The sequence below is a fragment of the Cuculus canorus genome, chromosome 1 (assembly GCF_017976375.1).
Source record: "Cuculus canorus isolate bCucCan1 chromosome 1, bCucCan1.pri, whole genome shotgun sequence".
In the NCBI taxonomy this organism is placed as follows: domain Eukaryota; kingdom Metazoa; phylum Chordata; class Aves; order Cuculiformes; family Cuculidae; genus Cuculus; species Cuculus canorus.
Window position 1 is genome coordinate 68,146,282 of NC_071401.1, and position 12,241 is coordinate 68,158,522.

Genomic DNA, 12,241 nt, shown 5'->3' on the forward strand with positions numbered 1-12,241 from the left:
GGATAATCTGGGATTTGTTTGGGATGTTTTTAGTGGCTATTTACATGTACTTCAACATACTTGCATTCATTCACTCCCCCACCCACAACAGACAACCAGTGTCAGAGAAGGCAATGGTATTGTGAAAGAATTATAGATTTTTAAACATCGTTTTTAAGCTTAATAAAATGACTGTATTAATGTTTTGGATTTAGGTTGGAATTCAGGTGCAGCAGTTAGTTCCCATCAGTAAAGCCACCTCAGCTAACTCAGCAGTACAGTCTGGACACTTACCTGGTGGATCACATTCAGTTATTGATCTTTTTCATGTTCAGAAAGCAAAGAAGTGCTCGGAAGAAGAACATAAGGAAGGTCAGTAAGCGTTGCACTTCGCATGTGTGATGATGATCAGATCTGACGAGCTCCAACATACGTTCTCTTTTGGAATATTTATTCACTATTATACTAGTACGAGTTATTTAACATGAGCTCTTTGAGAACATGTTTTACTGCTGCAAACAAAAGTGTTATAATTATGCTGTATATGGTATACACGATTAAGCAAAGAAAACTGGAAATTAGCTTCACTGTATCTTGAAACTTCAAAGTATTTTTAACTATTAGATGGTCATTTTGTATTTTGTTTTCATATGTATAGTGTTTGTGGCTGCTATGGACCTTGAAATATCTTCTGATTCAAGAACTTGCACTTTTCTTCCATCTCGCGGTACCCATCTCACATCTGGTCTCAATTCTAATGTTAACAACACTGAGTCTACTGTCAAATGCAATGGCGTGCATTCTCCTATCAGCGTAAAATCCAGGCTCAATTTGAGTATTGAGGTTCCATCTGCTTCCCAGGTAAAACTTGCAAATATGAAACATCTGCAATATATTATAATAACTTTGGGATTGTTTGTCGTATTTGGATAGAGGAAAAGAAAGGTAAACTACACTCTTGTAGAGTACAGTGCACAGTAAGGAACTGTTATTGATGCCAAACTATTTTGCCTTAATAAAAGGATTTTTAAAAGCAGTCATTTAGAACCTAACTAAAAAAGATACTATTTATTGTAAGGAAAGCTATTTAATTTTCCAGTATCTTTTTCCCTTCCCAAGGACTAGAATGGAACAGGAATGAAAGAATGCTGAGGATGAAATATTAAAAAAACATTGCCTTCCACCCTTCACAACCAAAGCTCAGAGCCTAATCATGAAAAACACGAAGTAAACTTCAGGAAAACTTCCATCAGAGAAGTTAGACATATTCTATAGTTAATGTTCAGTGTTTAGATGATGATGTTTTGCAGATATTTAAATCCCATTTTCTTATGTTGGCTCTGAAAATTATTTCTGATAGGCTTAATCACTGATGAGTGGCTCAGGAAGAATTTTGACAAGTACTTTGTGTCATTTTCATGAAGACAGATCATCTAAACGTTTTCCATAAGTCTTTATGGCAGCAATATTCTTTGCTACAGATGCTAATAAATGATAATCAGGTAGTGTTCTCCATATAATTTCTTGAAGTTGTGTATTCTATACCAGTCTTTAAATTGCACTATAAATCTGTTTTCAAGCTTTAGTCAGTGAGAAGGAACTGAACAGCGACTAGTCTTACGCTGCCTCCTGTACTTTCACAATGGCTGTGCTCTGAGTTTCTGCCTAAAAGAATTTATTCAGATTTAATTATTCATCTTCCTGTGCTTTTTTAAAAATTTCTTCAAATAATATTGAAAGTAAGATGCACGCTTAATATTTGTGCAGGATATAACCTCTTAGGTGAGAGGAGAACAATCTTAACCTTAAGTGCAGCCTTTCTGTTGGGTTGGAGGGGGTGTTTTCACAAAGAAGGAACCTCCTTATTTCCACCCTACATGTTATTCAGGAAAAAATCTTCTATAATGGTCTGCTATAAACAAGCTGCTGCAGGTATCTTCAGTATAAGCAGATTTACATGCTTCTCTGTAAAAATCTGTAATTGTAATTTCTGTAATTTAAATCTGTGAAAGCATTTGTTGATGTTCTTTTAACAGCTTCTTCAAATATTTATCCACTTTTAGAAGCCAATTATGCTATTGTCTAAGAACTGTTTTTTTCTGTGATGCAGTACCCGTGCTATCTCAGGATCTAAAAGCAATTTGATTGAACAATGCAAAGCTCCGTATGCTCAGATTCTCCTGTAGAAGAATATGTATGAACAAGTAAAATCCACTAGCTGTGCAGTAGAGTTCATAAAGCTTTGTTGACCTTCTGGCATAATATGCTCATCTTTCTGCTGATAATCCATATTATAATATAGGCTATAATATGGAATTGGGTATGGGGAGGGAGTGGTGAGAGTGAGGCCCATACTGCTGTCTCTAAGGTGCGCTAGGGAAGCACCAGCAAGATATTTTACACCCAGAATTTCTGGAAAATGTTTATAGAGTTCTATATAGAGCAAATTTTGAATGAGAGAACAGGAACAGAATGTAGAATAAGTAACGGAAGAGATTAATAATACAGACAGCTTTCATCAGACCTCTCAGTTACCACAAGCCAGGTATCTTTTCATAGATATTTGTAGTTCTTTGTAAATCCAAGATCTGGTCATAAACTCGAAATTTTCTTATTAAAAGTAAAAGATAAAAGTTTTCCAACACTGCTATGGAATCTCATTTAGCAGGACTTACAGGCAAATATTGTCATTTATCTGCATACTTTGACTCAAATTTTACTTGTGAGAAAAATGATTCTGTAAGTCTGCTTGTCAGTTATATTCATTGTGTCACTTGTGCAGCTGTCATTGTATATAGCAACTTCTAGGTACTGAGGGTTATTTTAATTGTTTCAAGTTGATAATGGGTGGAAAGTGCCAGTTATGGCAAGAAAAAAATTGAATCTCAAGCTTATTTCGTTATTAAGATCTGAGACGAGAATCTGACTATGCAGACATACACGATATCATTAAAGTAAATTAGTAACATGTATCCTGGAACTATATAGAGAAACATAATTGCTGACTGCTTTCTACGAGACAGCAATGTAGTGCTCATACCAGCCTGTTTCCTATATAATTTGAACTCAGAATTTGGGTTTCCTTATCACTAGGTGGTTGAACAGAGAACCTTAGATACGATTCGTGATGAGAACACTGAATATTGTGAAAAGACAAAACTGAGAATTCATATTTACAGAACTACTTAGCCTTAAGTGATATTTTTACATTTTGCTGCTGCAAAGTGTAATTGTGAGGTTCCTAAGTATGTTTGCATACACAATTACATTTTTTTTTTCCAAAATTCAAGGTCTGTAGAGCTAATTTTTGAGTAAAATTAACTCTGTTGTCTATTTCTCAGAAAAATCTAAACATTTTTATATGTTTGTAGCTAGATAAGTCTGTGCTAGAAGCTCTGCCGCCTGATCTACGAGAGCAAGTAGAGCAAATATACACCCTTCAGCAAGGAGAGAATTATGGAGATAGCAAAAAGGAGCCAATAAATGGATGCAACGCTGCACTTCTGTCACAACCAGTTGGAACAGTGCTTTTACAAATACCAGAGCTCCAAGAACCAAATACCAATATGGGAATTAATGTGATAGCTTTGCCAGCTTTCTCGCAGGTAGGATGCTTGCAGATTATCAATGAACATCGACTTTCCACCTTTAGAAAGAGTTAAAAGCTTTTTCTTCAGACAGCGTTACTGGAATCTGTGACTTACCAACGTTATTTATGGTCCTATAATATCTTTAAAAGTCTGTGCTTCTAAGCCTAACTACTATGATAGTATTTATTAAAGATTTATAGTCATCAGTATGCTTATATGTCGCTGTTGTTTAATGTAAACTCTCCTCATTTGCACTTTGCTTTGCAATCCAGTGTGTAAATAGCCCGTTTTCTGCATTGCAGCTGTGTTAATGCTGCACCATCAGTCTGAAGCAGTCTTAAAATCTGCTTAGCTAGTCACGGGAGACTCACTCTGTTTAAGTGGGTGTTTTGATGGTGTAAAGCCAACCTCTGCTAGCTTTTGTAGATGTGATTGTTTATATCATGTACCTGGCAGGAAGGCAGGCATGGCTAAAGATTGTGCGTATGTCCATGATTTTTAAGGGAGCTCATGCAGCATGTCCAGGATGAGGAAGGCGCAAAGTTATTTCCCAAAACAAAGGCCTGAAGGTGGAGCAGGTAGCAATAATGATGCTTTTGCTATTCCACTCTCCAATCAAAGATGGTGCTGAACAAATATAGGGTTAAAATACAATTAAAAATCAAATATTGGGTTACCCAGAGATATAATATCTTGCATATGCATCATTTAAAATAGAGCAGTATTCTTATTTTTCTATTTGCTGTGCCATTGCTACATTGCTGTTCTGAAATGAAGTGATACCACCTAGTCAGGTTTATAGAGAGATATTTGTTGCTGTCTCTAAGACATAATGCTGCTTAGGTGGCAAAGAACCCAGAGAAAACTGGACGGAAATTTGTGACCTGTTTTCAGTAACTTGTAGTTAATGCATAATTGTTATTTAGATGTGTAGTCTATTCTACTACTAAAATTTCTTTGCACTCATTCATTGATTCAAAAACAATTGTGGCAGCTTTTATTCCTGAACTGCAACTTGAGTACCACCTATGGAGATACAGTGTGAATGGTGCATGAGCCCTCCATACCTCAGCTGTTTTAAACTATGTAGTTACATTCATTCATAGGCAAGAATTTATCTTGGACTTGTGTGTTAAATTATGCTTTAAAAATGCCCCTCTGCACTTGTTGTACCACTCGGTACTCTTTTTCCATGTACATTTTAACTGCATGTGGCTCTCTGTATAAATTACGTTTAGGTTGTGTTTATGTTTTATCTATCTATTAATTGAGTAGTTGAGAATTGATTATTATTTTTTATAGCAGCATTTCTTCTTGAAGTTGTCTTAGAAATACCAAATTTGCACACTCCAATGCACTGGTTTTCCTCTATCTATCTCCTAATGCATTTTGTGACTCTGTTACTTGATCCAAAAATGTCGGCTTAGCAGAGCAGCCTTTTTGTTTGAAGATGAAGTTCAAGAATTTACTACTTCCTATTTATTTGTCAGGGGTATCCATACTATCTGTTTTAGAATGCCTTATGCTTGTACTCCAGATTTTCTTCTGAAAACCATTCATCTTTCTTTATTGACAAAAAGAGAACTAAGATTTACAATTTTCGTTTTCTGACTTGGGTCCAATTTTAATAACTAGAATAATATGGTGGAATAGTTTCCTTGGGCTTGGAGGGGAAAAAAAGTGTTAAAACTATTTCATTAATATGGGAGAAATTTTTTCTGTGTTAAAATCAAACGTGAACTTAGTTCAAAAAGAACATCTTTGCCTAAATATAGTTCAAGAGATTTTTTTTAGTGTTAAAATTCTGTGAGTGTTTGTGGTATGAGCGCACACAAACATTTAAGATTACTTTCTTTCGACTGATACAGTGAACTAAGTAGTAATAGGTTTCGTGTATATAAATATTGTGAGCCACTCCAAATTGACTACTTAAGCTACATCACTCAGCAAATGTAAATGATGCCCTGCCATCTTTTTTAGCTTACTTAGGTTTGGTTTTCAACCCTTCATTCCTTTTGTCTCAACTGTGACATTTATGACCAGGTGCCAAGTTAATTGGCAGATAGTGATTCATTCACTACGAAACATGTGGAAAATGTCCTTTGGGTAAGGTTCTCCCATAAAAAAAATCCAGGTAGGTTGCATTTGTTTCTAACAGCTGCTGAAGTAATCTTAAAATTTAGAAGAGCCGTATGTCTCTGTGGCAGCTGAATGGGATAGGATGCAAGGATTAAAGAGTACAGATGCTTAGAAATGAAGGACATTTGTAATAGTGGAGTTAATTACTGGTGGCAGATTTTGCACCTTGTCCTTACATTGTGTTAACATGGTATAGATTCCTTCTAAGGAAATTTATACAGCACATCAAAAAGACTGATAGCTGTGCTCTGAGGCAATATATGAATTTATGAAATCAAGCGATTACATAATATGAATATGATACAGCTGTGTGAAAACTATGTTAGGACACTGGCTGGACAATAAATTACCTGAAAGCCCAGTTAGTTAGTGTAGAATTCGTACGAACTTGACTGATGGCTCTTTAACTGAATTTTCACGTGTTGCACTTTCAAAGGGCAGTGATAAGGGGAATAACAAAAACATGCCCAGTTCCTCGTACTGCGTGGTTTATACAGGAATTCTGAAGTGGTGTACACACAAAAGAAAAACCAGTATTAATTCAGGGCCTCCCAAATTCTTGACTCTCGAATGCTTACAGAGAACTCCCACCTTTTATAAATAATTTTATGAAGTGAAATTTATGTTTAAAAAATAACTTAAGGCTCTGGACTTAATTGGCTACATCCCGCTACAAGGCTTTTGTCTGTACAATGTATGCAGTAATTGAGATCAAAGTGGTTCCCATTTCCTCCTTTAATTAGTGCATCTTTTGTGTGGTGAAAAATTTGTGTTGGCACATGGAGTTCTAAAACCAGGAAAAATGTTGTTCTAAATTGATTTTACCTGTGGGAGAATGTTTATGTTTATTATCTGTGTGTTTTAGACATCATATGTGTGAATAGCACAGCCTACCTTCCTGACAGAACACACATATTTTGGCTTTAAAAAAATACCAATTTTCTATTGAAAGTAAGAGGTAACTTTTAATATGCATGCATACTTACATATTATAAATGCAATATCTCAAATAATGGCAGAAATTGTATTAGGTCCTTAGAACAGTAGTAATTTTGAATACATTTTTGTTTTGTTTGTGCACATCTTTAGATTTTACCACTGAAATGAAGGGCACTCACTCACTGGGCAGATTTAATCCTCTAAGTGATAGGTTTGCTTTTTTGAATTAGATTTTGCAGATTATGAGCTGAAAACACTGTCCAGTTATACTGGGAAACTCAGAATACAAGACTAGTCTGTCACTAATTTGCTACTTCAGACACACAGTGAGGGAAGGTAACTCATAGTACACAACATTTTATTTTGTATAGATAAGCACGTATGGCAGTTGGCAAGAAATTATTTCCTATCTAGAATTCACAGCCCTAGGTCAGTGGGAAGGGACTGTGGTTTTATCAGTCAAACAAGGAGCAGACAACTGCGGGAGAATGAAATTAAACCCTTCTGCACTAGTTCTAAATATGAGGTAGCTGAACTTAAAGAAGGGAGTCTATCTCCAAGGGTATTTTATTTGAGGAGTTTAGCAGCCTCCAGGAAATAGATGCATCAAAAGAAAAGGAGAAACAAAAGTCTGATTGTCACACTGCTTGACTTTGGAAATGTGAAGGGAGTATTCTCTGAGTTAGGCTTAATTGTGCTGTTAATATAGCTGTACTGTATATCAGCAGGTGAATAAAGATAGCGGTGAATAAGGTGGTTAGTGTATTATAGGCCCATAAATAGTAATTTTATTAAATAATTAAGAGTACTGAAAGGAAAATTTTATGTGTTTTACAAGCCAAAGTACATTGAGAACCTGTGCAATATATTTTACAGTGTTTCAGTTATTTCATTTATTTTTGCTTAGCATAAAATGCAAATGCCATTCTTATTTGAAGGACCTAGAGGAAAGCAAGCAGTGTTGCTCACTGGTAAAATAATCGAATTAATCTTTTGTTGCTGCTCAGGTGGACCCTGAGGTTTTTGCTGCACTACCTGCTGAGTTGCAAGCGGAGCTGAAAGATGCATATGATCAAAGGCAAAAGCAGTCAGAGCAGCAACCTGCTAACGCTTTTGGTGAGTATATATAGTTGTACAATAGTTTTGTGTAGGAGTTCTTAGCTATTCAAAGTGATTGATGCAACCCTAAGTAACAAACTGGAAAAAATAACCAAAGCTTCTGTGAAGATGCACTGTTAAATTGAATTTCTGTATTTATATTTGACAAACTGTCAGCTACAACCAGCTGTGATCCCATTCTGCAAACAGATGCCTAGCCTTACTTAAATGGGTAATCAATTTAATTCATTGGGACTGTGGCATTAAACTTACCCATGTCCATATGTTTGCAGAATGGAGTGTAAACTTGATGTGTCTCGTGATTTAAAGTACTACATCTCCAGTACTTAAGTTAGTTAAAGTGTATTAAAGTAGCATTCTCATGGTCGCCTGAAACCCATAGCATTGGTATGGGTTTCAGGCAACTAGAGATATGATACATCTCCCCATGTGTGCGACAGTCAGAAGGTTTTACTCTGAGCTGATCATCCAGCTCTCATTTTTGTAATCAGTGGAAAGAAATACGATTAATTCCTTGTGCATTGCTTTGTCATAAAATAGCTTGGAAATGTCATTGGGTTCATTGCCAGTTAATTACTGCATTATTATAATCAAACCTTGATTTCGTAGTCAGTGGGCTAATGCAGATACGTTAGCATGATGGAATGAGAGTGATTTCCTTGGTAAACTATGATAAAAGTAGATTTGAGGCCCTTCGCTGCTGATTTTGCTGATAACACTGGTGAGGAGGCTTAGTGGAAATCTAGGTGAGGTGGTGCTCTGACCGAGGTGAGGCAATTTGCCCAGTAGGCTTCGGGTTTCACCAGCTGCTCATATTCAAGTGCTGAAGTGCTTGATATTAAAAGGCTTATGAATAGCTGAGTATCCTCTGAGTGCACTAATATCTGGCAGTGCTTTTCAAATAACTAAACATTGCTGGTATCTGGAATGGCATGTGAGTGTTAAGTTGCTTTATCTAGGTTATGTTCTCCCAGTTGATCCATTGATTTTTATGGAAGATACAGAGCCTCCCTTTTCAATGGAAAAGTATTAAATTTTAAATGTATCAACACTGACTCTTTCTGTGGTTTTTCAGTGTCAAAAAATCCTTTCCTACACCTGAAGCAAGCAACAACGAAAAATAAGAAAAAAATCAGGAAAAAAAATGCAGTCAGTCCTGTAAAAAAGGTTCAGAGTCCTTTGAAAAGCAAACTCATTGGGAGCCCTGCGAAAAACATGCTGGCTACATCTGGAAGCCCACAGAAGCTAATAGATGGTTTCTTGAAACAAGAAGGAGCAGCTGCTCAGGTAATTTTAACACTAACAGCTTCCAGTAAAGCTGGGCCCATTTCTTTAGACTTAGTCCGTGTTCACAGGTGCAGCTTGGCTTCTTCGCTGGCTTCTTTACTAGATGCTTATCTATGTATGTATACAGTATTACAGTGTTTGTCAGACTGAGCATTATCAACTTTTATGTTTGGAACAGCCAGAAGCAATTCCATCAACTTCAGATTCTTCGGGCCCATCAGCTCTGCAGACTGAACAGTCGAGTTCCTTTAGGCCTCAAGCACCCAACCTGGCTGGTGCTGTTGAATTCAGTGATGTAAAGACGTTGTTGAAAGAATGGATTACAACTATTTCAGGTACGGGATGCCTTGCTAGTGATGATCATGCGTCCATCACAAGAGAAACTGGTTTTTAGTAGGCTATTTGTCCTTTGTTCTTTCACTCTTCCTTCTACTGGTCATTTTTCACAGTAATCTTGAAGCCATACTGCCTCACAGTCTTGCCATAACTTGATTCTTCCTGCTGTCCCTTCAGCCCATTTGTCAGGCCCTTGTCTTATATGTTGATGTTATTTGTGTGAGAGGCTTTCCTTATTTTGTCCAACACATTTCAACAGCTAAGATGAAAGCTGTTGAGAGGGAATTAGTCTTATGAAGATGTCATTTTAGAGGCATGCAGTTCGCTTCAAAATAACTACTGGAAAGAATTCTATAGGATAAAGTTTAAAAGCATAACATCATTTGCTAAATTGTGATTTGAATTTTAACATTTTGTCAACTAGCAATGCTTTAATGTCTCAGGAAATCTGACCTTTGAGATCTTCCATACCCTGGACATTATTGTTCTACTAAGAGTTTCAAAGCAGCCATTCCATTCTAAATCCCTATTTCTTTTCCCTTTGGTTAATACAAGCTTGGCTGTCATTTGTTCTCACGAGGTTGGGGGGGGGAAGAAAAAAAACAAAAACAAAAGAAGAGTTCTATGACAGGTATTTCAAGACTTGCAGTCCTTTTACGTACACTGCTTGTGATGTTGGGAAGAGGTGTGGGAATACAGCAATTGTCAGATGAGACCCTTCTGCGCTAACACTGCAGAATTTCTTTCCATGATATTCCAATTATTCTATGATTATCTTCTAAGTACATTTCAAGAAAAGTTCTCTTTTTTTTTTTATTACAGATCCTATGGAAGAAGACATTCTACAGGTTGTGAAGTATTGTACTGATCTAATAGAAGAAAAGGATTTGGAAAAGTTAGATCTGGTGGTTAAGTACATGAAAAGGTAGCTTACTTGCTAGTACTGGTGACACTTAAGACTGTTTCTGTTAGCACTTACGCGCTAGATGCTTTAACATGAGGCCACAAGCCTATTAGACATCACATCGATGAGTGTAAATATTTTTCCTCCCAAATTTAGAAGGCTGTGGAGAGAAGCTGGGCACATAAATGGATAATTTGTGACGAAATAATAGTAGCATTTAATAGTATTTGCTACAGAGGCTTTTGTTTCCAGACAAAGGAGAGAGGTTTTTTTCTTCAGCCTATTTCATTCATTTTTCATGTCACCTTAGATCTTTCCTCTGGTTTCATTCTCCTGCTGCATCCAGGTCCTGTCTCACCTCTCCAACCTATGAAATCCACTTTTATTATTTAGTTATTGTGCTGCTATTATTCTTCCCATGAGTCAGGAGGCCCAAGTTCTATTTATGACTTACTTACTAACTGATAGTTAACTACATAGCTCAGCTTTCCATGTCTTACGTCTGGGAAGTGTTTATTTCACAAAATTAATCAACACCCAAAAGACTGCAGCAATGCAAATACTTGGCTGTACTTTTGCATTATGGGATGTCTTTAGGCCCCCTCAGAAAATGCGCAACGCACAGTGCAGTTCACTGTTTTGTACAATGCCATATAATACCTTCTTTATAAAACTCTTCAGAAAGTGTCCTGTTCCTGATCCTTGTATGTGAGATTTGCCCTGATGGCCGTGTGTCTCTCCAAAGCCTGGTAACAATTGTGGGGCACGGCATTGGGAGCTGGATGAAACACAGTTGTCCATAGGATATTGGTGTTATGTGTTCCAAAGCTGTAAGTGTAGGAGCCCTCTTAGTAGGAGCTGTTCTTTAATGGTGACCTAGAGCGTATTTTTGAAAGTACAGAGCTGCTTTGTTTCCGTTAGGCATTTGCGTGATTTGCTTATAGAAACAGCTGAATGCTGATAGAGGTAACTCATGGCTCTCAGTGGGCCTCCATTACTTGGTTCCATGTTTAGCAATAAATGCAATGTAGTGCCCTATTATTGAAATGTTTTAATCACCCTTGGCTTTCATTGGAAGAAAAAAGTACTTTGTGTGGCTTGGGATGAGGAGAGATAAGGAAGATGTAGGGCTTTCACCAAGATTAGTATTCATTGTGAAGTGTTGTGATCTCGTTTTCTAGTATGAAGACCAAAACTTTTTGTAGAAAGGACTGTAATGGTAATGGTAATTTTCTCCCTTTTCCTCCTTTTCCCTTCCAGGTTAATGCAGTCATCTGTGGAATCGGTTTGGAACATGGCATTTGACTTCATTCTTGACAATGTTCAGGTAGTTTTACAACAAACTTACGGAAGCACATTAAAAGTTATCTGAACTTGTAGAAAAGAGCTTGGTGAGAGCCTGGAGCTCTCTGCTAGCTGTGCCATAAGTGCTTGTGAGGTATTTGCAAAGTGCATGATAGTAATGCCCTGAGTTTTTATAATTTCAAATTTCTTTTTAAACAACAAAGTGTTTTGTACATTTCTTTTCAGAAAGTGCCAAATTTGTCAGTATTGCATGTAAATAATTGTGTTAAAATTCTTTTATTGTAGTATAGAATCTATTTACAAAATGTTTGTTTATAAAGTTTTATGGATTTTTACAGTGAAGTGTTTACAGTTGTTTAATAAAGAACTGTATGTATATTTTTGTACTGATTCTATTTTGTGATGCTTCAGTTTGAATATCGCCAACCCCTTTTGTTACAGCCGCAGCTTCACTTCGTTTCTCAGAGTTGTACACAGTGACGCTGCCTCAGTCTGCGTAGGAGATGGCTCTGCCTTCCCCCCGTCGCTCTATTTCTTCTCCCCTGACTGTATTGCAGATTTTAAGCTAAAGGAAGAATATTGGCTCATTTTCAATTTCATTCTCCAAAGACAGAAACCAGCATGGCCCAGTCACTCCTGAAGC

General features: G+C 36.8%; 1 protein-coding gene across 3 annotated transcripts in view; it reads left to right on the plus strand.

Moving 5' to 3' along the window:
• Positions 1–11,959, plus strand: part of REV1 (REV1 DNA directed polymerase) — a 61,719-nt gene extending 49,760 nt beyond the window's left edge. For 2 of the 3 annotated variants that reach the window (XM_054063984.1, XM_054063988.1), the window contains exons 16-23: positions 195–351; positions 638–840; positions 3,351–3,584; positions 7,655–7,763; positions 8,842–9,053; positions 9,232–9,388; positions 10,212–10,314; positions 11,554–11,959. In XM_054063984.1, the coding sequence (XP_053919959.1) occupies positions 195–351; positions 638–840; positions 3,351–3,584; positions 7,655–7,763; positions 8,842–9,053; positions 9,232–9,388; positions 10,212–10,314; positions 11,554–11,665 (1,287 nt within the window). In that variant the 3' untranslated portion in view covers positions 11,666–11,959. The remainder of the gene's footprint in view (positions 1–194; positions 352–637; positions 841–3,350; positions 3,585–7,654; positions 7,764–8,841; positions 9,054–9,231; positions 9,389–10,211; positions 10,315–11,553) is intronic. The other variant, XM_054063993.1, reaches the window with a different exon arrangement.
• Positions 11,960–12,241: the final 282 nt, after the last annotated feature.